The sequence below is a fragment of the Herpailurus yagouaroundi genome, unplaced genomic scaffold (genome assembly GCF_014898765.1).
Source record: "Herpailurus yagouaroundi ecotype Mexico unplaced genomic scaffold, PumYag 77, whole genome shotgun sequence".
NCBI lineage: Eukaryota > Metazoa > Chordata > Mammalia > Carnivora > Felidae > Herpailurus > Herpailurus yagouaroundi.
This window is the reverse complement of record NW_024412388.1, coordinates 1,373,105-1,397,913: the sequence shown is the minus strand read 5'-3', so window position 1 is coordinate 1,397,913 and position 24,809 is coordinate 1,373,105. Positions and strand designations below refer to the sequence as shown.

Genomic DNA, 24,809 nt, shown 5'->3' with positions numbered 1-24,809 from the left:
GAAGCTTCTCGCCGTGTTAGGGTGAATCCGTGCTCGCACTGGCTTTACCTGTGGGGACCTTGTGTCTCTTGGGCCGAGAAGTTTCCCTCCAGAGAAGGCTTGTTGTTTGTTTCCATCAGGCACCTGGGGAGGCCACCTGCTTAAAACGCACGTCTCAGCTTGAGGTTTCCTTGGCCACACGGTCAAGCTCGTACGCGCACCTGCCTGACGACCAGCCCGTGCTCATTCTCCAGGGAGGAAGGGTGTTTTCCACCCTCTGAGATTTCTGTGGCCTTTTTTCCCAGAGAGAGAGAGACACAGGACGTGGCGACAGACAGAGAGAGGGAATATAAATCCTTCAAATCAAGGCCAACCTGTATTATTTCTTTTAATGTTTATTTTGTGAGGGCGAGAGGGTGGGGGAGGGGCAGAGAGAGAGGCAGGAGGAGGACGGAGGATCTGGAACAGGCTCTGTGCTCTCAGCACAGATGCGGGGCTCGAACTCACGAGCCGCGAGATCATGACGTGAGCCGAAGTCGGACGCTTAACCGACCGAGCCACCCAGGCGCCCCATTTGCCAATGACTGTTAAGTAGGTCTACACTTTCTCCAGATTTCCTCTGTTCCTCCCTCATGTCCTGTTCTGTCCCAGGATCCTACGGGATGCCACGGAGCATTATTCATCAAATCTCCGTAGGCGACTCTCGGCTGTGATGGTTTCTCAGACTTCCCTTGTTTTTATGATCTGGACAGTTTTGAGGTGTCCTGGCCCCATATTTTGTAGAACGTCTCTCAGGCGGGACTTGTCACATGTTTTTCTCATGGTTGGATGTGTTGTGGGGAGGGAGGCCCGTAAACGAAGGGTACGTACTTATAATGACTCGTCACTGTCGTTGACCGTGACCACGTGGCTCCGGCATATAACGTTCGTCGGCTTTCTCCACCATAAAGTTACCTTTCCCCTCGCTTTCCATACTGTCCCCTTGGAAGGGAAGCCACCGTGGACAGCTCACGCCCAAGGGGTGGGGGGAGTTGGAATCCACATCTCTCCGGGCAGAGCACCTCCATCAACGATTTGGAGTTCTTCTATATGGGGGGTTTTTTCTATTTCCCCCATTTATGTATTTACTCGGTGATGTATTTACGTCGGCATGGACTCGTGGATGTGAATTTTATACTTTGGACTAGGGTCCAGAACTAGTTTATTGTGTTCAAATCGCCCCAGCTTTGACCTTGGGGGCTCTGCCGTGGCTTTGGTGCTCCTCTGACAATCCCCCATCACTGTGGCTTTGGGACTCTGGAGGGGAGGGGAGCACTTCCTTCCTTTCTAGCCTTGTGAGATGTTCCAGGCCCGTTTTGTATCTTTTCTGCCCCCGGTTAGAGAACCCAGCGTTTCTCCAAGGACCCCTGGCTCCCTTCACGGGGAGACGGTGTCAGAAGCCACGCTCGGGTTCCTAGATGTGATAATTGCTGGCGGGTCACTGCTTCCGGCCGCTCTCAGCCGAGGGCGTGCTCAGCCCCGTGTGTGCACCATCTGTGTCTATGTCGGGCTAAATACGAGCTTCCTTCCAGCCCCCTGCCCTTGCCGACCTGCCCTCCCCCTGCAGCGGTGAGGAGTCTGGACTCCCGCCCTCCCCTGCTTACTTAATCCCAATCGTGGTCTCAGAACTGCCAACCTGCATTCCCGTGGGGACCAATTTCACCGACTACACCGCCGCGCCGACGGTCAGCTCCTTTTGCCTTTTTTGGTTTATTTTTGAGAGAGAGAGAGACAAAGCACAAGCTAGGGAGGGGCAGAGAGAGAGGGAGACACAGAATCCGACGCACGCTCCAGGCTCCGAGCTGTCGGCACAGAGCCCGACACGGAGCTCCACCCCCACAAACCACGAGATCGTGACCTGAGCCGAAGTGGGACACTTCACCGACTGAGCCACCCAGGCGCCCCTCGCTTATTTCTTTTCATTGCTTCATAATAATTCCACCATGTGGCTGTAATACGGTTTATTTCTTCGTGGCTCTGTGGCAGGACACCATGGTTGCAGAACCACAAACAAAAACACCCACCGCACCTGCTATAAAATTCACAGTCCGGCTTCCGTGTGGACGTGGGTTTTCCAACCACCTGGGGAAACACGCAGGAGTGGAATTGCGGGGTCACCTTGTAAGGCCGCGTTTGGCTCTGTAAGAAGTTGCCAAGCCGGCTTTCGAGGTGGCTGCCCCACCGGGGTTTCTGCGGGCTCTCCTCTGCTCTGTTCTGTGTGTTTTGTGTCTCTCCCCTGTGCGTTGGCCTGGATAACTTCCGTTGACACAGATTCCTTCCAGTGCAGACTCAGCTTGTCGTGAAGCCCACAAAACAGATTCTTCGCTTCGGTTCTTTCCGACCGTGTCCGTGTATTTGGCGATGCGCACCGCGTATCTGTCGACACGTTTCCCGTCTTTTGTACCAGATCCTTTAATCTCATCCTAATCGCTGAAGACTCTGTCCGCTAACTCTGACAGCTGCTCCCCGGGTCCACTTCTTTGGACTCTGTTGGGTTTTTCTCGATGATGGGCCACGTTGGCCTGTATCTTCACGCACGGGGATTTCTCGCCGCTTTCCTGCCCCGCCCGTGCCCTCGGGGAGGCCCCGGAACAAGGACCTGGCCCGTGGGGGAGCGGTGTGGGACCCCGTCCCTCACACCAGCCCCAATGCTGGTGGCCTTACTGGCTCCTCCAGCCCGAAGCCCCCTTTGTGCAAGACCACCTTCCTCGAGCCGTGGCTCCCAAGGCGGTCACAGGTCCCTGTTGTCCAGGGAGGGCACATGCCTTTCTGGAATTTGGTTCTGCGGGTTTCCTGTCCGCAGCTCTCGGGTGGGTGTTTACAGACTCCCGAGACTCCTTCTCCCGGCCAGGGAGGGAACCACAGTCGCTTTCAACTTTCCGCATCCTCATCAGAAGCAAAAATCCCTTCTCCTCCTCGTCATGTCTTTGGCCAGAACTCAGATGGCCTTGTCCACTGTCACTGAGTGTCACTGAGGGCGTGGCCCTTTGGGGTCCGAGGTCCGGCTCTTGTCCCAAGGGTCTGGGTTAACGACCCTGACAGACCCCCTGGGGCAGCCATGCCTTCGTGCCCTCTCGGCACTGCATTTTTGCTTCTGATCGGCATCGCTGTCCTGTCCCCACAGGCCGGGGCTCCCTGAGGCAGGGCCCGTGCCGGACTCGTATCTGAACGCTCAGGGCCCGGCACCGGGGCAGGCTTGTCACAGTCGGCAAAGGTTGGACTCATGGGTGCACAAACGGTGGGCACAAAGAGCGGCAGCCACAGGTGGGGGCAGAAACGCCCCCAACCCCACACTTCATAAGCGGGTCTTCCCATGGCCAGGGCCCCAGGGAGCACCCAACGCTCCGGGAGCTTTCTGCACCCTCTGCGGCCTCTGACCTGTGTGAGGTCCCTCTTTCCCGCCAGGTCTCTGTGCGCCTCCGTAGTGGGGACACTGGGCCACAAGCCAGGTCTGTAGGGGGCCAGGCCCAGCAGGCCTTCTCCCTGCACCTCGCCCCTGCCCCACCCCCTTCTGGGCAGGGTCCCCACCCTCCCGGAAGCTCCCCATGCTGACCAGGTGATGCCCCTGCCCTGTGCAGTGGACGGATGCAGGGAAGGCGGCCAGTGAGTCAGACAGTGAAAGTGGCCTCCCGTCCCCCTACACAAACCTATTGTTCCTGCCTCGGTTGGACCCCAGGAGCTGCCCACCTTGCGTGGGTGCGGCCCATGACCTTGAGATCGAAGAGGAAGGTCAAAGGAGACTTCCCTGAGGGGAAAGAATGCGGACTTCCCCGACTCAGGAGCCCTCTGGACCCTGGCAGATGGGGGTGGGTCTGGAGAGTGGGGGTGGGCAAGCCAGGGGAGCCCCCTCGCCTTCCCCCTCCCCGCCGAGGTAAGTTCCGCTGGGCTCCCCGGTGACCCGGCCTGGCTGTGGGGAGGCAGGCAGCCCCCCGGAGAGCCCTGGACCCCAGCACTGCAGGGAAATGGCAAGGCTGCCCCCGGCAAGCCCCGAGGCGCCCCAGCAGGGGGAGGCAGGGGGCTGAGTGCTGTGTTTCTCCCCAGGGAAGCAGCCGCCGCCCTTTCCTAGCCGGCTGTGCTTCTCAGAGGACGAGAAGACCCTTGTAAGACGAAAACCCCGAGGTAGCTTTGCCTTCCCTTGCAAAACATGGCCCAAGCAGGTGGGCTGGAGACGGGGCCCCCGGTGGGTGGGGTGCGGCAGGGGCGCGGGGCCCCGCCCAGGGCCCCCAGAGGCCCGCGGAAAGCCAGGGCAGCGGCAGGGACACAGCACGTGCTACAGGCAGGGTGTTCCCTGCTCCCCGGCTTGGGGCGCCGTCCCTCAGACCGGGCAGGTGCACACCTATACAACCAGCTGGGGCCCGGCAGGGGGGTCAGGGGGGCAGCAGTGTGCAGAGACCAGCAGCACGGGCACCCTGCCTGGAGGAGGTGACCCTGACAGGGGCAAGAGCCGGCTGGCAGAGAGGCAGGAAGGCAGAACCACCAGCTTCAGTCCTGGGGACCCGGGGGCCCTGGGGGTCAGTGGAGGCAGAGGGTGCGTCCGTGGAAGAGGCTCCCGGGTTACGGAAGCGTTCAAGCCGGCGTGGGGCTCGCCCTCACGTAAGCCCTAGCCCTGGGCCACCTGGGGAGGACCCCAGGTTGGACTGCCCCCGGGGGCTGGGGGCGGTTTGAGGCCTGGCCCTGCCCGCCCCAGCAGACGCACCTCACCTGTGCCCCATCCCACTCTGCCTCCCCACTCGCTCACGCCGCGTCTTGCCCACAGCCATCCAACGGCCCCAGGTGATGGGTGAAATCTGCACCACCCCTGGCTGCGTGATAGCAGGTAAGCCCCTTCCCCACACCTCCCAGAGCCCTGCCCCGGGGCGCAGGGCCTCCCAAGGCCAAGGGGAGCCACCTCCAGACAGGGCATGGGGGCCAGTGGGCAGTCCCTGGCCCCGCCTGCAGGCGGGGTCTCTGCAGTGGGTGAGGAAAGCGGGTCTGCTCCCTCTTCCCAGCCCTGTGCCCCCAGGAAGAGGTCCCTGCGCCCACAAGGCCCCTGTGATGGGGAGGAAGGTAGTTCGGGGACAGGGGCTCTTTCCTGCAGGTACAGAGAGAAAGATCACATGAACATACAAGCTTCCTCCCACGAATTTGTCTAAAAATTGGGGATCATATGCTGCCATTCGCAGACTGAAAACAGAACGGTCTGAAGAAACATCAGGAAAAATCTCAGACCTGAGATTTTCCTGCCCACGCTGGGGTCGCGGACGAGCGTCCGTGGTCGGTGCTTCCCGCGAGGCCCCGGCCAAGTGGGACAGAGGGCAAGGGAGGGTCCCGGGCTGGGGGTTCCAAGTGGGGAATCCAACTGAGAGCCTTCGGCCGGGGACCCCCGACCAGTGACGCGGCACATTCTGGTGCTGGGGTGACACCGTCTCCTCTAACAGCACACAGGCTCCCTGTGGCGGCCCAGAGCACCCCCACCCCCACCCCCGCTGCAGACACTCTGACGAGTGAGGGGGCTCCAGGGGCAGCAGACCGCCTCCTGGGAGCCGGGCAGTCCTGGCCGTTGCCCCAGCGCCGGACCGTGGGTGTCCTGGCAGAGGTCACGGGATCCCAGGTCATGTGGCTAATAAGTCATAGCCCTAGAACTTGAATTCCTGCTTCCGACCTCGCTGAGGCTCAGAGAGGGTGACTCACGCTGCCGAGGGCACACAGCCACGATGGAATGTCGAACGGTCCGCGGCCACCCGCGACTGGGTCCCCCCTCTCCCCCCACCACCCCTGTGGCCGAGCAGCCGCCAGGATCCTCCGGAACATGGACCCGTCCGGGGAACCGTGTGACGACTTCTACCAGTACGCGTGCGGAGGCTGGCTGCAGCATCACGTGATCCCCGAGACCAACTCCCGGTACAGCGTCTTTGACGTCCTTCGAGACGAGCTGGAGATCATCCTCAAAGGTGAGAGCCGCCGTGACCTTGGGGGTGGAGCTGGGCAAGGCCGTACGTCTGCCCCACTCGAGGGTGGCCGTGGGGCCCGCAGAGAAGAAACCCCCTGGAATAAAGGCCCCGCAGGGGCAGAGGGGCCTCCTCTCACTAAAGAGGGACGGGTGACACCAGGACCTTTGACCTGGCTCTCCCGGCGGCCGCCTCAGGCCTCTGTCCAGCCCCCTCCTCTGCCCACAGGAGTGCTGGAGAACTCCACCGCCAAGGACAGGCCGGCTGTGCAGAAAGCCAAGATGCTGTACCGCTCCTGCATGAACGAGAGTGAGCGGGGGGTCCGGGACCCCACAGTCCCCGCAGCAGTGCGTGGCAGCTGGACGCCACTCAGGACTCACGGCCACGGGGGCTGTGCCCCCACCTGGCCGCCGGTCCCAGGCTCCCCCGGGGGCAGGGACTTACTGCCAGCTGCCCGTGATCCTGTTTATACCCTGACCCCAGACCGGGCCACACCGTCCGGGCAGAAGGACACCGCTGAGGGGCACACCTGGAAGTCCCAGGGAAGGCGCACACGTGTGTGTGTCTGTGTCCGCGTGTGTCTGTGTGTGTGTCCGCCCATGTGTGTCCACGAGTGTCCACACGTGTACCCGGGTGCTGCTATGGGACTGGCCTGTGCTCCGGCTCCTAGGAATGGCTCCCCCACACCCTGCGCCCCTCTGGCCCATCTCCCCTCGTGTCCCTGCCTGGGGGTCTGCAAGCCCAGCTTGGGGTGTCGGCTGCTCTGTGGGGAGCACCCCCCCCCCCCGCTTAGTACCGAGGGCTCACTGTTCTGTCCCCGCATCCGACTCCGGAGCAGCCAAAGGAAGCCGCCAGCTTCTGGCTCGTGCCTCCCGAAACCACGGCCCCCATCTGGGCTCGCCCGGAACCTTCCCTCTTTCCACCATGAGGCTCCCCCGTGCCCCTGCCTCCCTGTGAGTCTCCGCCAAACCGAGTGACCTGGCGCCCTGCCACCGGACCCTCACCTTCACCTTTCATGTGACCCCAGTTCCCCAGCTCCCTGCCGGACCTCCGCTGCCCTGCGCAAGTTGTCCACGTCCAGTCCAGAGTGTTCGGCCGGCCACGGTGCTGGCGGCCCCCACCCGTGCAGCACCCCCGGGCCGCAGGGCCTCCCTCGGCCTGGCTCCCCCACCACCCGGTCGCCTGTCCCCCTCCCACGCCCCGTGTCCTGCCGGCGCGTCTGCTTCGGTCACCCCCCGGGGCCCCTCACACCTGCGTCCGTCTCTGCTCCTCCCGGGCCCTTCCCCGTCCCCGTCCCCGTGTGATGGGGGCCTGGCTTTGTGCCGGGCGTGCAGCGTCCCCACGGGCCTGTGTGAAGGTGGGTGGCGGGGAGGCGAGTGACCCTCCTTCCCTCGCAGGCGTGATAGAAAAACGAGACTCGCAGCCCCTGCTGAACATCTTGGATCTGATGGGCGGCTGGCCGGTGGCCATGGACAAGTGGAACGAGAGCGTAGGTAAGGCCGGGGCCTGCGGCAGCCTCGCTCAGCACACAGGTGTCACCGCCCGGGGCTCCCTGGAGCCGAGCCCTCCCGGGCTCAGGCTGGCGAGTTCACACCCGCCGCCGGTGGGCTCCCCAGCCCTGCAGAGGGCAACCCTTCCAGGCCCCTGGGGGGGGACTCACCTCCCAGACCCCGGGGCGTGGGGGCGGGGCACAGGGGCACCAGGTGCCCGGCCATCTCTGGCCCTGTTGTCCCGCAGCGGGTCCTCAGCGCCGGGGCCCACAGGTGTGCTTGCCACCACGATGTCCCCCGAGCTCTGGGGCTTAGGGGGCTGGGGTCCACTGTCCGACGAGGGCCTGGCCTGGGACCCCCGAGAGCGCAGCCGGTCTCCAGCGTGAGGCGCTGACCCCCCAGGCCCCAAGTGGGAACTGGAGCAGCAGCTGGCCCTGATGAACGCGCAGTTCAACAGGCGCGTCCTCATCGACCTGTTCATCTGGAACGACGACCAGAACTCCAGCCGGCACATCATCTACGTACGAGCCGCGCCGGGGGGCCGGGGTAGGCCGGGTCCCTGGTGCCTGGCTGGGGGCGCCCGCAGGGCCGTGGCCAGGGGGCGGGTGAGCCCCGGGGGCGTTCCCAGGGCCCTGCCCTTGTCCACGTCCCGCCCAGGGCACCGGCTGCCGGGGGACCGGGTCCCAGTCAGAGGAGCCGCCCGCATGCCGTCTGTCCAGGCCTCGGGCTCCGGGGCAGGAAAACTGACCTCAGAAAGCCACCGCCGGCCACAGCGAGCCCGCGCCACGCAGGGAGGGCGAGGGCGCCGTGAGGCCCTGCACGTGGCCCGCACCCCTTGGGTCACCTGGTCAGCGGACCCTGCAGCGCGTCCCCCGGGGCCCTCCAGCCGTCACTCGCAGAGCAGCACCGGGTCGCATCCCCCTTCCGGGTGGAGCCCACGTTCCCGCCGGGCGCAGTTCGGGGGGGGAGTCGAGAGAGCTGCTGTCCTCCCCAGCCAGGCTGTGGGGACCCCGGCTCGTTGCCCAGGGTCACACCCTCTGTGTCTCCAGATAGACCAGCCCACCTTGGGCATGCCGTCCCGAGAATACTATTTCGACGAAGGCAACAACCACAAGGTGAGTCCCACCGGCCCCGGCCCCTCAGGCACTTTGTTGCCCCCCCTCCCCGGCAGCTCTAGGGCGCCCCTGCGGCCGGCCTGCCCGTGGTCCCCTTGACCCCGCCCCCCACGGCTAGCCTTTGTGAATGCCTGCGGGGCGCTGAGAGCTGCGGACAAGCTAAGCACAGCCTTCGTCCTCACCGTCGAAGGGACCGTCCCTAAACACCACGTGCCACGTATGGAGACAGGCTCAGCTGAGCCGGTGGCCCCGAGGCCCACACCCTTCACCCCCGTCTCACCGGTGAGGACTGTGGTCCACACTGCCGGTCTACCGCGTAGGGCCCGTCGAGATCTGAACTCAGGCCACCTGAGCGCGGGGCTCTCGTAACCACTGGGTTCCTGGTCCAGGGAGGAGCGAGGCAAGGAGCAGACAGCGGCGAGCTGGGCCAGAGGGAAGAGCTGGGAGCCGGCTGTGGGAGGTGCAATTGTGAAATAGCCCTCGGCCAGGAAGCAGGATGGTGGGCCTCCTGGTGGAGGCGGGCTGTGAGCCGGGCCATGAAGGACGGTCCAGCCAGGGGCAGAGACGAGTGTGGCTGACAGAAGGAGCCACGGGTGGGCTAGCGGAGCGGAGACAGCCAGGCCAAGGGCGTCCACGGGCCTGACACCGGAGGTGTGGCCTCTGCGGACCCTGCCTGGGAGGAAAGCCCCTCCCAGGATGAGGCGCAAAGAAGGCAGGTCCAGGAAGGGCATCGACCCTCCGGACCCAGTGACTGACCCCCTGGCTGAGTCCAGCCTGGCTAAGGGCAGCCCACCCTGGACCCTGGCATCTGACAGCCCTGGCCGGCCCGGAGGCCTTTACGGGGCACCCGCTAGGCGCCCAGCCCTTTGTAGGCAACCACGGAGACAGAACAGGTCTCTCCGTCCCGTGCAAGCCCAGGGACGTGGGGGATGGGGCGGAAGCGTAGCCCCGAGCCGTCGGGGCGTGACCTCAGCGTGTGGCTCCCCACGCAGGTCCGGGGCAGCAGGCCACTCACGCGGAGCCCGCGGCCGCTGCACCGGCTTGTCCGCGAGTGCGAGTGGCGGCTGCGGCCCGGCCCGGGAGGGCGCGGACGGTCTGGAGCGCCCCATCCCGCCGCCCGCCGGCCGAGGTTGGCCCCCGGAGCATCCCGGGGGCCCGCTTCGTGTCCTACGCCCACCCCCGCCCCCACAGAGAGCTCCATGGGGGCCGCGGGGGCCGAGGCCGCCAGACCGAGTCCTGCCTCCCTCGGCCCAGGTGCGGGAAGCATACCTGCAGTTCATGGTGTCGGTGGCCGCGATGCTGCGGGCGGACATGAACCTCCCCGAGAACGGCTACCTGGTGCGGGAGGACATGGCGCAGGTGCTGGAGCTCGAGACGCAGCTGGCAAACGTGAGGCCGCGGGGCGGGGCGGGGGGGGGCGGGGGGGCGGGGTCCCGGCCGCCCCGCCCCCGGTGTGACCCCCCGGCCCCCGGTGCAGGCCACGGCCCCGCAGGAGGAGAGGCATGACGTCACCAGTCTGTACCACAGGATGGGCCTGGAGGAGCTCCAGAACAAGTTTGGCCTGAAGGCAAGTCCCCGCCCCACGACGGGCCCCGGCCCGGCCCCCGCCCCCCGCCCCCCGCCCGGCCCCGCCTCCGCGGGCCAAGCCGCAGAAACACGTCCATGGGCGCAGAGGTCACCCGGACAGGGACACTCTCGCACTGGGACGGCAGGTGCAGGCGGGCCGTCCAGGCACGCAGGGCCACCCCATCTGTGAGGTGGATACCGCGAGGACCCCGCTTTCCTGAGCAGGAGACAGGCCGGGAGGGGTCGACGACTCACCAGAGCGACCCTCGCCCCGGGCACTGCGTCCCTGGGGCCTGTTCTGAGCCCCTGCCTGACCCGGCCCCGCCCTGCCAGACCCTCAGGCCCGCCCTCCCTGCTGCCCAGGCCTGACCGCAGGGGGCTGGGGAGGAGCAGCCCAGGCCAGACAGAGGGGAGCCGGGTTTTGCACCCCACCCAACCCCAAACTCAGGTGGCCGGTACCCTGAGTCGCAGACTCGTCCGGGGCCTCCCCTCAGGAGGGACAGAAATGCAGTGGTAGCCAGGCCAGCCTTACAACCGAAGCCCGAGTCGGGGCAGAGGGCAGGGGTGGGACAGACGCTACAGCTCCTAACTCCTGACCAGAAAACACGAGGGTCTGGAGCCAGAGAACAAAGCAGGAGAACTCCAGAGACTCCTGCCCAGGGTTCATGGCACTTGGTGTTCCAGAAGGCTCTATGGCCCCTGGAGCCTGCCCTCTTCCTTGGCACCCGCTCCCAATGGTGATCTGCTTCGACCGGCCCCTCAACACAACCCAACAGCTGCCCCCCACCCCCACCCCCGCCACAGCGGGCACTGTGGGGGACGAGGCCCCCCTCTGGCTCGGGCTTCAGCAGTGAGCCAAGCGGGCAACCCCCGCCTCGTGTCTACACTGCAGCCCAGGCGGGGAGGCCTGCGTTCAGAGAGCAGGGAGGCGGTGGGACAACGCAGCCAGGAAGGGCTGCACTATGAAGCTGATGCAGGAGAGAAGTCTCGGGAGGAGGGACCGTCTGGGGTGTGTGGTCCAAACAAAGGGGCAGCCGGTCCTGAGGCAGGGGCTGCAGGGTGACTGGAGTCAGACGAGGCACCGGCGGTGAAGGGGTGGACGATGCCAGGCCTCCAGGGCACGTGAGAGGGCCTGGGGCACAGACTTGACTCACACTGAGGACCAGGCGGTGAACGCTGGCAGGTGGAGACGCTAGCCGACGTGGCGAGAGGGGTGGTTTCTGATCCACTTGGGAGATAGAGCCAGCAGGATCCGCAAACGTACTAACAGTGGGAAGAGGAGAGAGAGAAGAGAACGCCCACGGCCTGCAGGTGCCGTGCGGCGGAGATGGAGAAGAAGCTTGGGGGAACGTCCTAGAAGCCAGGCGTTGGGCTGTCTGCCGTAGAATGCGTTTATAACGCTTAGACTTGCCTCCGAGTGTGCACGTCCACACGGCCCGTCCCCAAGGCCCCCACCCCGACTTCTCCCTCCACAAGACGGGCCGTCGGACCCAGACAGTTCACTCACCTGCACTGGGTTGCCTTGTCCTACGTTTTGTAGGTGAGACAACATCTCACCGTCGCTACACCCCATCTCACCGGGCCAGCCGTGCTGACGGCCGCACAGTCAAGTTTGAGAACACGGCAGTTTGCGCCCCCGCTGCACTCTTTTTTTTTTTTTGGGTTGTTTTTTTTTTTTTTTACATTTAATTTATTTTTGATAGAGCGAGACAGAGCACAAGTGGGGGAGGGGCAGAGAGAGACGGAGACACAGAATCCGAAGCAGGCTCCGGGCTCCGAGCTGTCCGCACAGAGCCCGATGCGGGTTTCGAACCCACGAGCTGTGAGATCACGACCTGAGCTGAAGTCGGACGCTCAACCGACTGAGCCCCCCGGGCGCCCCAAGCCCTTCGGTTTCTGACACTGGCACGAAAGGTCTTACTGTGTGATGTATCTTCGGATTCTTTGTTGCGCCTGTGCAGAGGCTCTGACCTCGGACACGGCAGTTTTATTGCGCGCACACACTCATTCCAATATTCTCCGTATCTGCAGTTCCTTTCAGGTTTTATGCACGTGAAATCAGGCCCTTTGTGAACGATAAGTTTTATTTCTTCCCTTTCAAACCCTTACTGATTTTCTGTCATTTACTTGTCTCGTGGAGCTAGCAGGGACCCTCAGTCACGATAGTAGATGTCCCGTTTCCTCCCTCAGTTTTGACGTTTGCTGTGGGCGGTTTTGTTTTCGGGGTTGCTGCTGCTGTATGTGGATTCCCCTCACCAGACTGTTGAATTTACCTTCTAGCTCTAGTCCGCTAGGACTTCTTGTCATGAACAGACGGCAAAGTTCATTAAACGCCTTTCTTCCTGCATCCATTGAAATTACGATGTGATCGGGGCGCCTGGGTGGCTTAGTCGGTTAAGCGTCCGACTTCAGCTCAGGTCGCGATCTCACGGTTTGTGGGTTCGGGCCCCGCGTCGGGCTCTGTGCTGACAGCTCGGAGCCTGGATCCTGCTTCGGATTCTGTGTCTCCCTCTCTCTCTGCCCCTCCCCTGACTTCGGCTCAGGTCTTGATCTCACAGTTCATGGGTTCAAGCCCCATGTCCGGCTCTGGGCTGACAGCTCGGAGCCTGGAGCCTGCTTCGGATTCTGTGTCTTCTTCTCTCTCTGTTCCTCCCCCACTCACGCTCTGTCTCTCTCTCTCTCTCTCAAAAATAAACATTAAAAAAATTTTTTTAATAAAAAAAAGAAATTAGGATGTGATTATCCTGCTTTCTCTAGTTACCACCGTGAGTTACTTGATTCGATTTTCAAATTTTACACACCAAACTTGAATTCTTGAATAAATCAAATTTGGCTGTGATGTATTATCCATATTATGTAGGTGTGGATAAATCCTAATTGCTAATATTTTCCGTAGGATTTTTTTTTGTCTATGATCATAAACGACACTAGCCTGTTACCTTCTTTCCTTGTAATATCCTTATTTGGGGATTCAAGTTTTTCTTGGCCTCATAAATCAAATTGAGAAGATTTTTCTCTTCCTCTGTCCTCTGGAAAGTTGAGTAGGACTGGCAGTATGTCTTCCACAAATGTCAGATAGCATCCACGGGAAAAGGCAGATGGTTCTAGACATTTCCATGTGGGAATATTTCGAATGAAAGATCGATTTATTACCTATAAGACTATATTTCTACTGTTCTTATATTTATTAGATATATACTCTATAGATCGTATTGCTAAACTCTTTTCAGGAATCTTTCCATCACGTTCAAGTTTTCAAATACGTTGGCGTGATCTCTTTCCACAGTCTGTAGGCTCTGTGGTGATGTCACCCACCCTCACCCTGACTCTGATCATCTGTGCCTTCCCTCTGATTCCCCAGATATTCTCTGGTGGGGGCTGGGTTTCTTGGATGCCCACGAGCTGTGTCTACCTACCTGTCTGTTCTCTCCCTCTTTCTCCGCACGCCCGCCTTCCCAGGGGTTTAACTGGACCCTCTTCATACAATCTGTGCTGTCCTCTGTCAAAATCAAACTGCTGCCAGATGAGGAAGTCGTGGTGTATGGCATCCCCTACCTCCGGAACCTCGAAGACATCATCGATGTCTACTCAGCCAGGTGAGGCCCCGGGAAGGTCCCCAGAGGCCTCGGCATCTCGGCCTCTGCACCCCCCTCCCCACGTCTCCTCATGGGAGAGTACCCCAGGGAGCATCTTCTCTGGGCAGATAAATATTAGCGGCCGATAGAACCTTAGTGAGAGATGCGAGCCCTCCCTGGGACTTTTTGGGCATCTAGGAGCAGACAGGCTGTATCTGGAGGTTGTCCCAGAGGCTTTCTCCACCATCCTGCTTGGGGCGAGCGCCTGTTCGTCACAGAAGCCCAATCCCCACTCTGGACAAACTCCACATGCCTGTCATATGCCCCGCCCTCTGCCTCCTGCCCACAGGACCATGCAGAACTACCTGGCCTGGCGCCTGGTGCTGGACCGCATTAGTAGCCTGAGCCAGCGATTCAAGGATGCGCGAGCTAACTACCGTAAGGTGAGTGGGGCCCCACGCCGGTGGCTCCTACCCCTGGCCTGTCGTTTGTTCCCTTAGTTCATGGTGCTGGGCACCTGCTCTGGGCCAAACGCCAAGGTCCACGCCGGGGGCAGAGCCGTGCAAGAGGCTGACAACGCCTGCCCTCTTGGGACAGTCGCCAAACCGGAGAGCCACTCTTTCAAAGCAACAAGTGGGACATGACAGGAAGGTATGGGACAGAGATGGCCTTTCTGTGCGGGTGACACCGGAGACCTCCAGGCAAGAATGACCCAGACACGAAGAGGCTGGGGGCGGATTCCCAAGGCAGGACGCCCCCGGGCCACGTGGTGGGAAGGAAGGAGACGGGGTCGGGGAGAGAGGTGGGGGCCCGCAATCGTGGGACTGAGCCGAACGTGGATTCCACGTGCCTTGAAAGCCGCCAGGGTGTTCAGAGCGGGAACCACAGCCTAGCGTCCTGCTTGTGTGGTCATTCCGGCTGCTGGGGGTGGGGGTGCGGGCAGGGCAGAGGCAGGGGACCCACCGGGAAGGCCTGTGGTCACGGTGGCTGTTCCAAGGCCTCGATCAGAGGGGGCGTGGGGTCAGAGTGCAGACACACGTTGTCCGGGCGGGGTGACGGGTTGGACCAGGGCCTCAGGAGCAGACGCAAGTGTGGACAACAGACAGTCGAGGCACGAGCAGGGGGCTGAGGGGCAGGGGAGTCAGGCGGACCCCCAGGTTCTTCGCTAGAGAAATGGGACGGACAGAAGCCCTCCAGCGCATCAGGGAAGTTGGGGCAAGTCGGGGCGTCTGCCTTGGCGGGTTGGGTGGAGACACTACTGGCCAAGCGTCTCCACTCTGGTGATGGGAAAACCCGCTGGGGGCCGGAGAGCCGGTGGCTTAAGGCTGAGCTGGATGTGGCCCCCAGGGCCCCCAGAGTCAACACCAGCCTGTGCTTCAGTGGGGGGCTGGGGTCCAAGAGGTCAGAGTCGGGCTGGCCAGCCAGGCCAGGGCGGCGAGAACAGGGGGCAAGGTGGCCCTTGGGGCTGAGCAGGGTCCGACCCCTGTCCCGGGGCAGAGGCCAGGCTTCCAGCCCGGGTGGGGAGCCCTCCCCTGAAAAGCGCAGACGCCGTCCCGCCCACGCCCACGGCCGGCACTCCCCGGGGAGGTCAGAGTTCATCGGTGCCCCGCTCTGGCCGCTGGGCGCTCGGGCCGAGGACAGGGAGGCAGCAGTGCGTGAATGGGTGCCCTACGCGGCAGGTGCTCTACGGCACGACCGTGGAGGAGGTGCGCTGGCGAGAATGCGTCAGCTACGTCAACAGCAACATGGAGAGCGCCGTGGGCTCCCTCTACGTCAGGGAGGCCTTTCCCAGAGACAGCAAGGATGCGGTGGGTGCCCTGTGCTCAGTCTGTCTGTGGCCCCTCCCCACAGGGACGCTGCCCGTGGTGGGTGGGGGCACGGGTCACAGCCCCCCTCCCCCACAGGGTGACTCCGGGCTCCCAGTGCCGGGACCCTGCTGGCTCCCCAGCAGCCCGTGTGTGCCCAGGGGGTACCGGGGAGCACACGTTTGCCTGGTGCCCCGTCACGTGGGGAGGCCAGAAGCCCCACCCCCAACCCTACAGGCCTGTCTGGGAAAGGCCTACAGGCCATACAGGCTGTGAGTCCAGGGGCGGGCAGGCCCTAGGCTCACCCAGGAGAACGCCCCGCAGTCAGGACCCCTGTCCCGGAAGGGGGGGAGCATTCCACACCCCCAGCCCCAACGTCACGGCAGGGACGAGGCTTTGGACCGGACCCCTGCAGAGACCCCAATGCTGGACACGCAGGACGAGAGCCATGTGTCCCCCCAGGTCAGAGAGCTCATTGACAAGGTGCGGGCGGTGTTCGTGGAGACCCTGGATGAGCTGGGCTGGATGGACGAGGCATCCAAGGAGAAGGCCCAGGAGAAGGTGCGCAGGTGGCTGGAGCCCCACGGTCAGGGCATCCTGGCTGGAGAGGGCAGCCCCAGCACGGGGACACAGGGCGACCGTCGTCGCACCCGCTTCAGAGATGAAGACACTGGGTCTGGGTGTGGCTTGCTCAGAGGCGGAACTAGAAGCCAAGTGTGGGAGACCCTCCCGGCACCCTTGCGAACGAGTAGGGGTGGCCTCGGAGCAAGCCCCCTCTGGGCCAGGATGTCAAGTGGAAACCGTCCCACTGCACCCGGCCCCCGCCCCATCTGACCCCTGGCTGGCTGTGGGGCTGAGCCGGTCCTCACCTGTCCCCATTAAACCTCCCCATGGCTTGCAAGCAGGGGGGGGGGGGGGGTGGGGGGGGGGGGGGGGGTCGAGTCCCTCAGCCCCTGAGCCACGCGGCAGCGAGTGAGGGGCAGAGCCGGGGTTCCCACGGTGGGGCAGTCACCGACCGGCCCCGATGTCGTCCCTAGGCCATGAGCATCCGGGAGCAGATCGGGTACCCAGACTACATCCTGGAGGAGAGGAACAAGCACCTGGACGAGGAGTATTCCAACGTGCGCCCCACCCCCGGCCAAGGGGGCCCCGAGAACTTCACCTGCCCCCTCACCCCCGACCCGATCCGCCCCTGAACCAGCCCTGTGAACCACAAGCCTTCAACTCCCTGGCAGGTGGTGCCGTCTCGGCCACCTCGCTGGATGGGCAGCTCTCCAGAGTTCCCCGTTACAGATGGGGAAACTGAGGTCGGGAGGGAGAAGGAACGTGCTCCGTGGCACGAAGGCCCAGAGCCAGCACCGGCCCCCCAACCCCACCACCCGCACCCGCAGCCCGTCGGCCTCGTGCAGGACTGCCCAGCCAGTCCCAAGGCCGGTCCCCAGCCACTGCCGACCCCCCTGCCTGCACACCCGGCAGTGACCACCCCTGTCCCGTAGCTGAACTTCTCGGAGGACCAGTACTTTGAAAACGGTCTTCAGAACCTCAAGGCTGGTGCCCAGCGGAGCCTCAAGAAGCTTCGGGAGAAAGTGGACCAGAACCTGTGAGTGGCGGCACGCGGGAACCAGCGGGCCGGGAAGGGCGGCCGGGGTCTGACCCGGAGCCCCGGGTTCAGGGAGGATTCAGATCTGTGGATTGCCCAGACCCGGCCCTGGCTGCGGGCAATGCTGGTCTCGTGGCACAGCCACTGTGATGGGGGCCCTAAGGGTGGGGGCTCTGGTCAGCCGGGAGGGGACCTGGAGGAAAGGGTCCAGGAGACGGGCTCCGGGTGACCGGCCTGTCTATCACAGCTGGATCATCGGGGCGGCCGTGGTTAACGCATTCTACTCCCCAAACCGAAACCAGATAGGTACGTGTGACCCCTCCATGACTGAGCCCAGCCCTCCGGTGCCAGAGAAGAGCCCTCCCCTCCCTCCTGGGGGGCACCTCCAGCCTCTTCTCGGGAGGAGAGAACCTCTCCCCACCTGTAGGGACTTCACCCCTCTCCCCACCTGCTGGGAAGTTCCTCACCTTTGTCTGAGTGGTAGGGCCGGGTTTAGAGACTGGGGAGCAGACCCCAGTCCCGAGGGCAGCAGAGAATGAGGGGGGGCGGGAGAGCTTGGGTCTGCCGCATGCTGGCCCCGGCCTCTCACCTCCGGGCCCTGTATTCTCTGGTCTGTAACGTGAAGGGCGGAGGGGGGGTCACAGCCCTGCCCCCCCGGGCCGTGTGGTTTGATGCAGGAGCCCCAGGGGTGCCTGCCCAGGGCCTGGCCCGTGGGAGGGTCGTTCACGGACATGTCTCCACCCCTGTCTCCGGGCAGTATTCCCCGCTGGGATCCTGCAGCCCCCCTTCTTCAGCAAGGAGCAGCCACAGGCCTTGAACTTCGGGGGCATTGGGATGGTGATCGGGCATGAGATCACTCACGGCTTTGACGACAACGGTAGGGAAGCTGCGTGGGGGGTGGTCAGAGCTACACGGCCTCCTCCCCTCTCCACTGAGCAGCAGTCCCGGGAGGGGACCAGGGGACAGGGGGCCTCGGAGCTGTCCATCCAACCCCTTCACGATTTAGGTGGGGACACTGACACCCAGGCAGAGAGGACTTGCTGGGTTCCCAGGGGAGCTATGGTGGCAGAGAGGTCTTGAATGGCAGGCTCGGCCCCCGTCCGGCACCCTTGCTCTGGGCAGAGACATGGAGAAGAGGGTGTGAGGGCTCGCGGGCCAGATCCTGACTCCACCTAACGGGCCGCTCTTCCCTGGGCCCGTGAACCGGCGATAGTGACACTACCCCGGGCATTTCCGAAGCTCCAGGTCCTGGCCTGGCATCACCCCAGGGCAGCCAGCCTCCTCCGGCCCAGAGATGTGCTGACCCGATGTCCCCACCTCCCATCCCAGGGTGCGGCCCCTGCCTGCTCTAGTGGCCTGTGACCACGCACGGGGGCCCCAGCTGGCTTTCCCACAGGGCTTGACCATCGGGACCTTCTGAGGGCAGCCTCGTGGGCCCCAGGACCACGTGCTCCCCTTACCTGGGGCTCACAGAGTTTGGACATCACGGCGAGGGGCATTAAGCCACGGTGCCCCCGGGCCCCGAAACCCCAGGCTCTGACCTCGGGGGTGGGATGGTAGGCCACCAGAGCCCCCTCCCGGGCCTCAGCAGCCCGATGACCTTGTGCCAACCCTTCAGGGGCCCGTCCCCTGCCCCCATGAGCTCTAGATACTGGGGCTTCTGGGAGGACGTGCCGGTGAGGCCGGCACTGGGCAGGCAGGGCCACGAAGGCAGCCCCCTCTGCCCGCCAGGCCGGAACTTCGACAAGAACGGCAACATGCTCGATTGGTGGACCAACTTCTCAGCACAGCACTTCCAGGAGCAGTCGGAGTGCATGGTCCACCAGTACGGGAACTACTCCTGGGACCTGGCCGACCACCAAAACGTGAGCAGGCCATCAGCAGCGCCGCCACCGCCGGGGACCCGCTCCCCAGCCCCGGCCCCCGGGGGGTGCAGGGGAGCCCGGCCGCCCTACCGTCCCGCGTCCTGTGTGCAGGTGAACGGGTTCAGCACCCTCGGGGAAAACATCGCTGACAACGGAGGAGTGCGGCAGGCATATAAGGTGGGTCCAAGCAGGGTCCCCTCGAGGACGCAGGGGAACAGGTGCCTCGGTGAGGCGGGGACCGTGCCCTGCGCAGGCCGAGGCACCCCTGGAAGGAACCCTTCTCCATCTGTCCCGGAAAGCAGCTGTGCCCTGGGGGAGCCAGCCTGGCTGCGGGTGAATGGGCACCTGGCTGTGCTGCCCACATTTTACCCTGACCTTACCTGAGCCTTCGAACCCCAGGGGAGCCACTGACTCTCCCCCGGTAAGATAGTGGCGCTCACCACGTCCCCACCAGCCGTGGCATCGTCCCTGCACCTGCAGCCTGAGGCACCGGGCCTCGGAGCTCCTTCTAGGTGGGCGCTGCGTGGCAGTCTGAGCAGGGATCCTACCAGACGCGGGTACCCACCGCCCCCCCCCGCCCCCCAGCGCCCCCACCCCGGCCCCAGGGCCAGGGCCCAGCCACTGTAGCACGGAGATGAGCACCAGACCGTCAGGGCAGGAGCGCTGTCCCTGGGGTGCTCGAAGGGCCGTCAGGTGCTGAGGCAGGACCTCCGCCGGGAGCAGGGCCGTGGAGCCAGACCTCCATTCTGCCCGGACCCCAGGCCGGTGCTGACCCCAGGAGCAAGGAAGGACAGGCCCGGGCCCAGCACCTGTTTGGCGTCTGCAGGCTTACCTAAAGTGGATGGCAGACGGTGGCAAGGATAAGCAGCTGCCAGGGCTGGAACTGACCTACGACCAGCTTTTCTTCATCAACTATGCCCAGGTAGGAGCCACAGTCCCCACCCTGCCTGCTGCCTCAGCAGCCGGGCACCGGTTGCCCACCAGGTTTTTGGAAGGCCTCCACTGAGGGGTACTTCCAGGGCCATGCTGAGAGGGCAGGCCGGGCAGAAGCAGACTTGCCAGCCTGGAAGGCTTCCTGGAGGAAAAGAAAGCAGAGGATTGGAGCTGGGGGGCTTCAGGTGTAGCTGGGCCAGTTGGGGAGGGGAGGCTGGCTTCCCTCCCCCACCCAAGAAGGGACGGCCTGGGACAGGACAGGCGGGACTCCCTTGTGCCTAGAAAGACGTGAGAGCACACGCCTGTCCCTGCCCCCCTAGGCCCACCCCACCCCCGCCTGGATGCCCTCAGGGCCCCCCTGATTCCTGCGTCCCATCCCCCCAGGCCCGCCCCTCCCCCCCCACAGCCACGCCCCTCACGCCCCCACAGGTGTGGTGCGGGTCTTACCGGCCTGAGTTCGCCGTACAGTCTATCAAGACCGACGTCCACAGCCCCCTGAAGTACAGGCGAGTAGCCCCCTGCATCCGTGCGCGCCACCCCCATCCCGCCCCCCGCCCCCCGCCCCCGCCCCCCAGCGCCCACCCCCGGGGCCCAGGCCAGCTGGCTCAGGCCCCTGGCCGCCCGCAGGGTGCTGGGCTCGCTGCAGAACCTGGCGGCTTTCGCGGACGCCTTCCACTGTGCCCAGGGCACCCGCATGCACCCGCGGGAGCGATGCCGCGTCTGGTAGCCGTCGCCGGCCGCACTGTGGCCACGCCCACCCGCCGCGGCAGGCCAGGCAGCCCTCGCACGTGCAGCTGGAGCCACGGGCAAGGCCAAGGCGCACACGCTGCCGGCCCCGCGCGGGGCCTGGAGCGCAGCCGCGGCCCCAGCACCCAGGGCAAGCGGTGACTGCCCGGCGCCCTCCGTGCCTGCGGTGAGGGGCACGGTGCCCCAGCCCTGTAGACGCGTTTACCTGTCTGCACCCTCTCCAAACATCCCAGTCAGCTGTCCATGAGCTTCAGACTTGAGCTAAGTAAACGCTTCAAAGAAGCCATCTGCCTTGTCTGTTGGGCGGGGGGGGAGGGGGGTGGCCGAGCCCCTGTCTGTACGCGCAGCTGACTGTTGGGGGACAGCATCTGGCTGGGCGCTGACTGCTGGTGGCCTTGGGCAAAACAGAAGCCAGACAGGGAAACAGCAGGGCACCCTGCAGAGGGAGGGCCACGCCTGGTGAGCCCCCCAGGGTCTCTGTGCCAGGACGCCCCCAAACACTGGCCCTCAGGGACCGCCGGTTCAGATGGGAGGAGGGGCCACTGACTCAGGAGCTGGCTGAGGTCAGGAGGTGGACCGAGGGAACCGGGGAGCCATAGATCAGAATCTACGCTTCGGGTTTTATGTAACTAGAGGCCGGTGGCAGGGTTAAACCACAAAGGGACACTGTCACCTGCTCTGATGTTTTAAAGACCCCCGAGAGTAGTACCAAACCGGGCAGGGGGGGAAGGTGGGAGGAAGTTGGGAGGCCAGCTAGGAGGCCACTGTGGTCATCCTGGCCAATTCGAGGGGGGCGGGTAGAGGGGTGGTGCTGAGGTCATCTGAACGCACCCAGACCAAAGAGCCCCAGGCATGGTGGGCAGGGGCAGGTTTCCGCTCTGGACACTAGGTTCCAGGTGCCTGTCACATCCCCCCAAGGAATGGTGTAGGGGGGGTTGGGGGCGTGGCAGAGCTGGATGAACCAGCTGGGCCAGGCCAGCCACCCCAGTCGGGTGCAAATGACAGATCTCATCGGAGAAGGTCCTTCCAGCCGACTAGCCCCCTCCCTAAGCCTCACTGTCCACCGTGCCCAGCAGCTGCGGGGCAACATCGCCCTGGACACCCACCCAGAATGAGCTCTGACCTGACCATATCCTCATCTCCCGCACCCTGCAAGGTCCTCCAACCCCTGACCCTCCTGTGCCAAAGGCCTGAGGCCCTCGGGGAGGCTGCAGGGCCATTTCCTCCCCTCTGCCGGCCCCTCCCAAGGAAGCCTGCAGGCCCACGTCCCCTGTGAGGAGATCAGAGCCAATGAAGATAAACGCCACCCAGAAACGAGTTTAATGCTCATTGTCACAGAGGCCCAGGCAGAGTTGGGTGCCCCAGTCCAGAGATTCCAGAAAGATTCTTCACATCCAGCTCCCAGTGTTCAAGGCAGCAGACGCCTCCCAGGCCCTCGGAGGCCTTGGTCTTCACCTTGTGCACGCCCCCTCAGCACACTGTGGGCACAGCAGGGTCCCCGTCAGGCCAGCCGCACTCCCCAGAGTCCAAAGCAGCTGCTCCCACCCACCAGCAGTCTGGGGCCCAAGTGCTAGAAAACCCCCTCTATTCGGGACACAGGAGGTCAGCCACCAGGACCCCACTACCACTGGCTGTGGTCACCTTGGGCAAACTGCGACCCTCCCCAGGCTGAGAGGACGGGCAGCCCCCTGCCCTCTGGGGAGAGCCCTGCTGTGCCAGGCCGTCTGGCCACCCTTGCCCCTGGTTCCCCACTGTCCTCAGCCTGCTTCCCCCTGCACAGTGGGGTGACAGTGACATCCTGGGCTGCCACGAGCGCAGAAGTACGTCAACCCTGCAGGTGCAGCCTGGCACCTGGTCGTACCCAGCACTCAACCCAGGGGAGCTGCTGCCCTTAGCGGGCGGCGTGCTCCCCAGGCCCAAGCTCACCTGGGGCGCCTCGCTGGCACAGCCCTCCGCCGGGATGCCCAGGGCCTGCAAGATGCTCTCCCGGGGGACATAGTCTCCCGGAGACTTCTGGACGAAGTGCAGCAACACTCTGTCACCACCTACAGCGGTGGGGAGGCGGTCAGGATGCCCCTGCGTGCTGGGAGGAGGGAGACACCCCTCGCTGTCCGAGACCCCACCTGGTTACCCTGACAAGGGAGCCGTCCTGGCCGCAGCCCACCCAGCACAGAGAAGACTTGTCAAGGTCAGGAAGCCAGAGGAAGGGAGGCAGAGAGGGTCAGGACATGCCACCAAGTTCAGCCAGACCTTCCCAGCCCAGGATGTGACCTCGGCCCCCCATGCAACCAGGCATCGGCCTCTGACACCCCTTTCCCAGCCCACCTTTGGTGACCACCAGGAGCCCTCCACTCTGCAGCAAGTCCCCAGACAGGTTCCCCTGGATGCCAGCAGCTTTGGCCTGAAAGGAGGGAGGCAGGTCCGGGTCAGCCCTACAGGGAAGCCCCACCACCTCAAGTCCCACCCGTCCTTGGCCATCACAAACCTTGAGGGCCACATCGCGCACGGGCTTCCCCAGGGCGGCCGGCAGGATGCTCAGGCTGTTGTACCTGTGAAGACACAGCTGGCTAGTCCGGGCCCCGGCTCTTCAGCGAAGACTTGCCCAGCAATTCTATCCCCAGTCTCTACAAGATACACCCACCAGATTCTCACAAGCATCTCACCAGGGACTCGGGGCAGTGCTGGGGGGGGGGGGGCATGGGGCAGCCAGCCTGGGGGCCGGTAGGCCTGGGGCCCCGCACATTTGGGGAGTGTGGGCTGGACCCCCAGCTGGGTGAGCCCAGAGATCTGACTCAGCTGGGCACCACTAGTCAGGCCCAGCAGCCAGCCTACGACACAGGCACCCGAGGTGGCCGGAAAGGGGGTAGATCTTGGGTGAGAGGCCTAACCAACAGCCGTAACGGACACCCAGCACCCAAGAGAGAGTCCTTAGAAGGACCGACCGAGCAGTGGATGCCCCCAGAGCCTCATGCCCAGGAAGAGGGCAGCAGGGGGAAGAGGAATGAGAAGAGGCGGCTGCCCCGCCTGCTCACCGCTTGAAGCCCAGCTCCTTGTAGAAGCGCTTGCTCTCATCCAGGTAGAGCTCTGGAAAGCAGAAGCCACAGGTGTGCACTCCCCCCCCCCCCCCCCCCGCTCACCTGCCTGCATCCAGCCCCCCGCTCCCCTGGCTTGCCCACCCAGGACGTAGGAGCAGAGGACTGAGTGTCCCCACTGTTAGTGGAGGGGCAGAGGCCCAGAGGTGGCAGGAAAAGGGAGGCACGGGGCTGGCCTGGACTCTGCCACCGGGCCCAGGGCTCTGGGAGGGCATATCCTGAGTGCCAGGGAGAGGGGTCTAGCAGGGTGGGCTCCTGTCCCAGCCGTACTCCTTTAGGCTCCTGGGAAGGCGGGATCTTGCTGCCATCCAGTAGAGACCCTCGGGGATTCGAGGCCAGCATCACCGCTGGGCCCTGCCTCTGTCCAAGGTGGGAGGGACTTCGTGCCTGAGGGACACAAGTAGGGGCAACAGGTGGAGAGCCCCGGAGACATGACTGGAGCTCCAGGAGACAGAAGGGTCAGGCCTGGGCAAGGAGGGGATGGCCACTGCCCAGAGCTTGGGAAGGGGCTCGAGGTAGCTGGTGGGGCTACAGTGGGAGGAGGGGAGGGGGGCACAAGCACCTCCCGCGAAGTAGCCGCCTTCCAGGAACTCCTGCAGGCCCAGGGCCTCGGGCCCCACGCCCACCAGACGCACGCCGTGCTGGTCCAGTAGCCCCCTGAGGCTGCTGAGGTCCCGGGCGATCCAGCGACACACCGAGCAGCCGAAGCGCCGCAGGCCAGCCACCACGCACGCCTGCTCCAGCCACAGACTCCGCAGCTCCACTGCCTGCGCGGAGCGGGTGAGGGGCGCCGATGGACCACCTCCCACGCGCGTCCGTGCCCCAGCCCCGCACCGCGCAAGCCCGGACTGCGCCCCCAGCTCCACGACCCGAAGCCCGCTGCGCATGCCACTGCCAGGGCGCCCGGGCTGGTGCCAGGGGCCCACCCACCGCCCTGCGCTCGTCCGGCCTCACCTCCCCGGTCACCGCATGCCTCAGGACACACGCGCCCACGCGGGCAAGGTCCACCGCGCTCATGTCCACTTGCCACCGTGCTCTTCGGCTGCGCGCCAAGCTCCCAGCCTGCTTGGCCACGC

The 24,809-nt window shown here is 64.3% G+C and overlaps 2 protein-coding genes across 7 annotated transcripts in view; one reads left to right on the top strand and one right to left on the bottom strand.

The window, feature by feature from the left end:
* Window positions 1–20,927, top strand: part of MMEL1 (membrane metalloendopeptidase like 1) — a 31,899-nt gene extending 10,972 nt beyond the window's left edge. Inside the window, exons 3-24 of one of the 5 annotated variants that reach the window (XM_040459027.1) lie at window positions 4,060–4,137; window positions 4,775–4,834; window positions 5,787–5,948; window positions 6,174–6,254; window positions 7,343–7,438; window positions 7,893–7,981; window positions 8,485–8,550; window positions 9,805–9,939; window positions 10,028–10,117; window positions 13,576–13,712; window positions 14,041–14,134; window positions 15,371–15,499; window positions 15,959–16,057; window positions 16,534–16,617; window positions 16,993–17,096; window positions 17,344–17,402; window positions 17,854–17,973; window positions 18,828–18,961; window positions 19,073–19,138; window positions 19,788–19,883; window positions 20,324–20,400; window positions 20,522–20,927. In XM_040459027.1, the coding sequence (XP_040314961.1) occupies window positions 4,060–4,137; window positions 4,775–4,834; window positions 5,787–5,948; window positions 6,174–6,254; window positions 7,343–7,438; window positions 7,893–7,981; window positions 8,485–8,550; window positions 9,805–9,939; window positions 10,028–10,117; window positions 13,576–13,712; window positions 14,041–14,134; window positions 15,371–15,499; window positions 15,959–16,057; window positions 16,534–16,617; window positions 16,993–17,096; window positions 17,344–17,402; window positions 17,854–17,973; window positions 18,828–18,961; window positions 19,073–19,138; window positions 19,788–19,883; window positions 20,324–20,400; window positions 20,522–20,621 (2,156 nt within the window). In that variant the 3' untranslated portion in view covers window positions 20,622–20,927. The other 4 variants (XM_040459009.1, XM_040459018.1, XM_040459039.1 and 1 more) reach the window with 4 other exon arrangements.
* A 1,020-nt stretch (window positions 20,928–21,947) lies between these two features.
* PRXL2B (peroxiredoxin like 2B) lies at window positions 21,948–24,809 on the bottom strand. Of its 2 annotated transcripts, XM_040458975.1 has the most exons (7): window positions 24,688–24,809; window positions 24,296–24,500; window positions 23,674–23,725; window positions 23,127–23,190; window positions 22,967–23,042; window positions 22,568–22,686; window positions 21,948–22,119 (listed from the first exon to the last, which is right to left on the bottom strand). In XM_040458975.1, the coding sequence occupies exons 1-7, from the start codon at window positions 24,748–24,750 to the stop codon at window positions 22,093–22,095; spliced, it is 606 nt and encodes a 201-aa protein (XP_040314909.1). In that variant the 5' UTR covers window positions 24,751–24,809; the 3' UTR covers window positions 21,948–22,092. The 2 variants fall into 2 exon arrangements, with proteins under 2 accessions (XP_040314909.1, XP_040314915.1); XM_040458981.1 differs by lacking the exon at window positions 21,948–22,119 and having other exon boundaries at window positions 22,608–22,724.

Excerpts from the sequence above, each read along its gene's own strand:
- PRXL2B (XM_040458975.1), bottom strand. The coding sequence starts at position 24,750 with ATGAGCGCGGTGGACCTTGCCCGCGTGGGCGCGTGTGTCCTGAGGCAT. Across the intron at positions 23,191-23,673 it reads AAGGAGCTGGGCTTCAAGCG|GTACAACAGCCTGAGCATCC; the intron begins GTGAGCAGGCGG and ends GTGTCTTCACAG. Across the intron at positions 22,120-22,567 it reads GTGCCAGCGAGGCGCCCCAG|TGTGCTGAGGGGGCGTGCAC; the intron begins GTGAGCTTGGGC and ends CTGTGCCCACAG.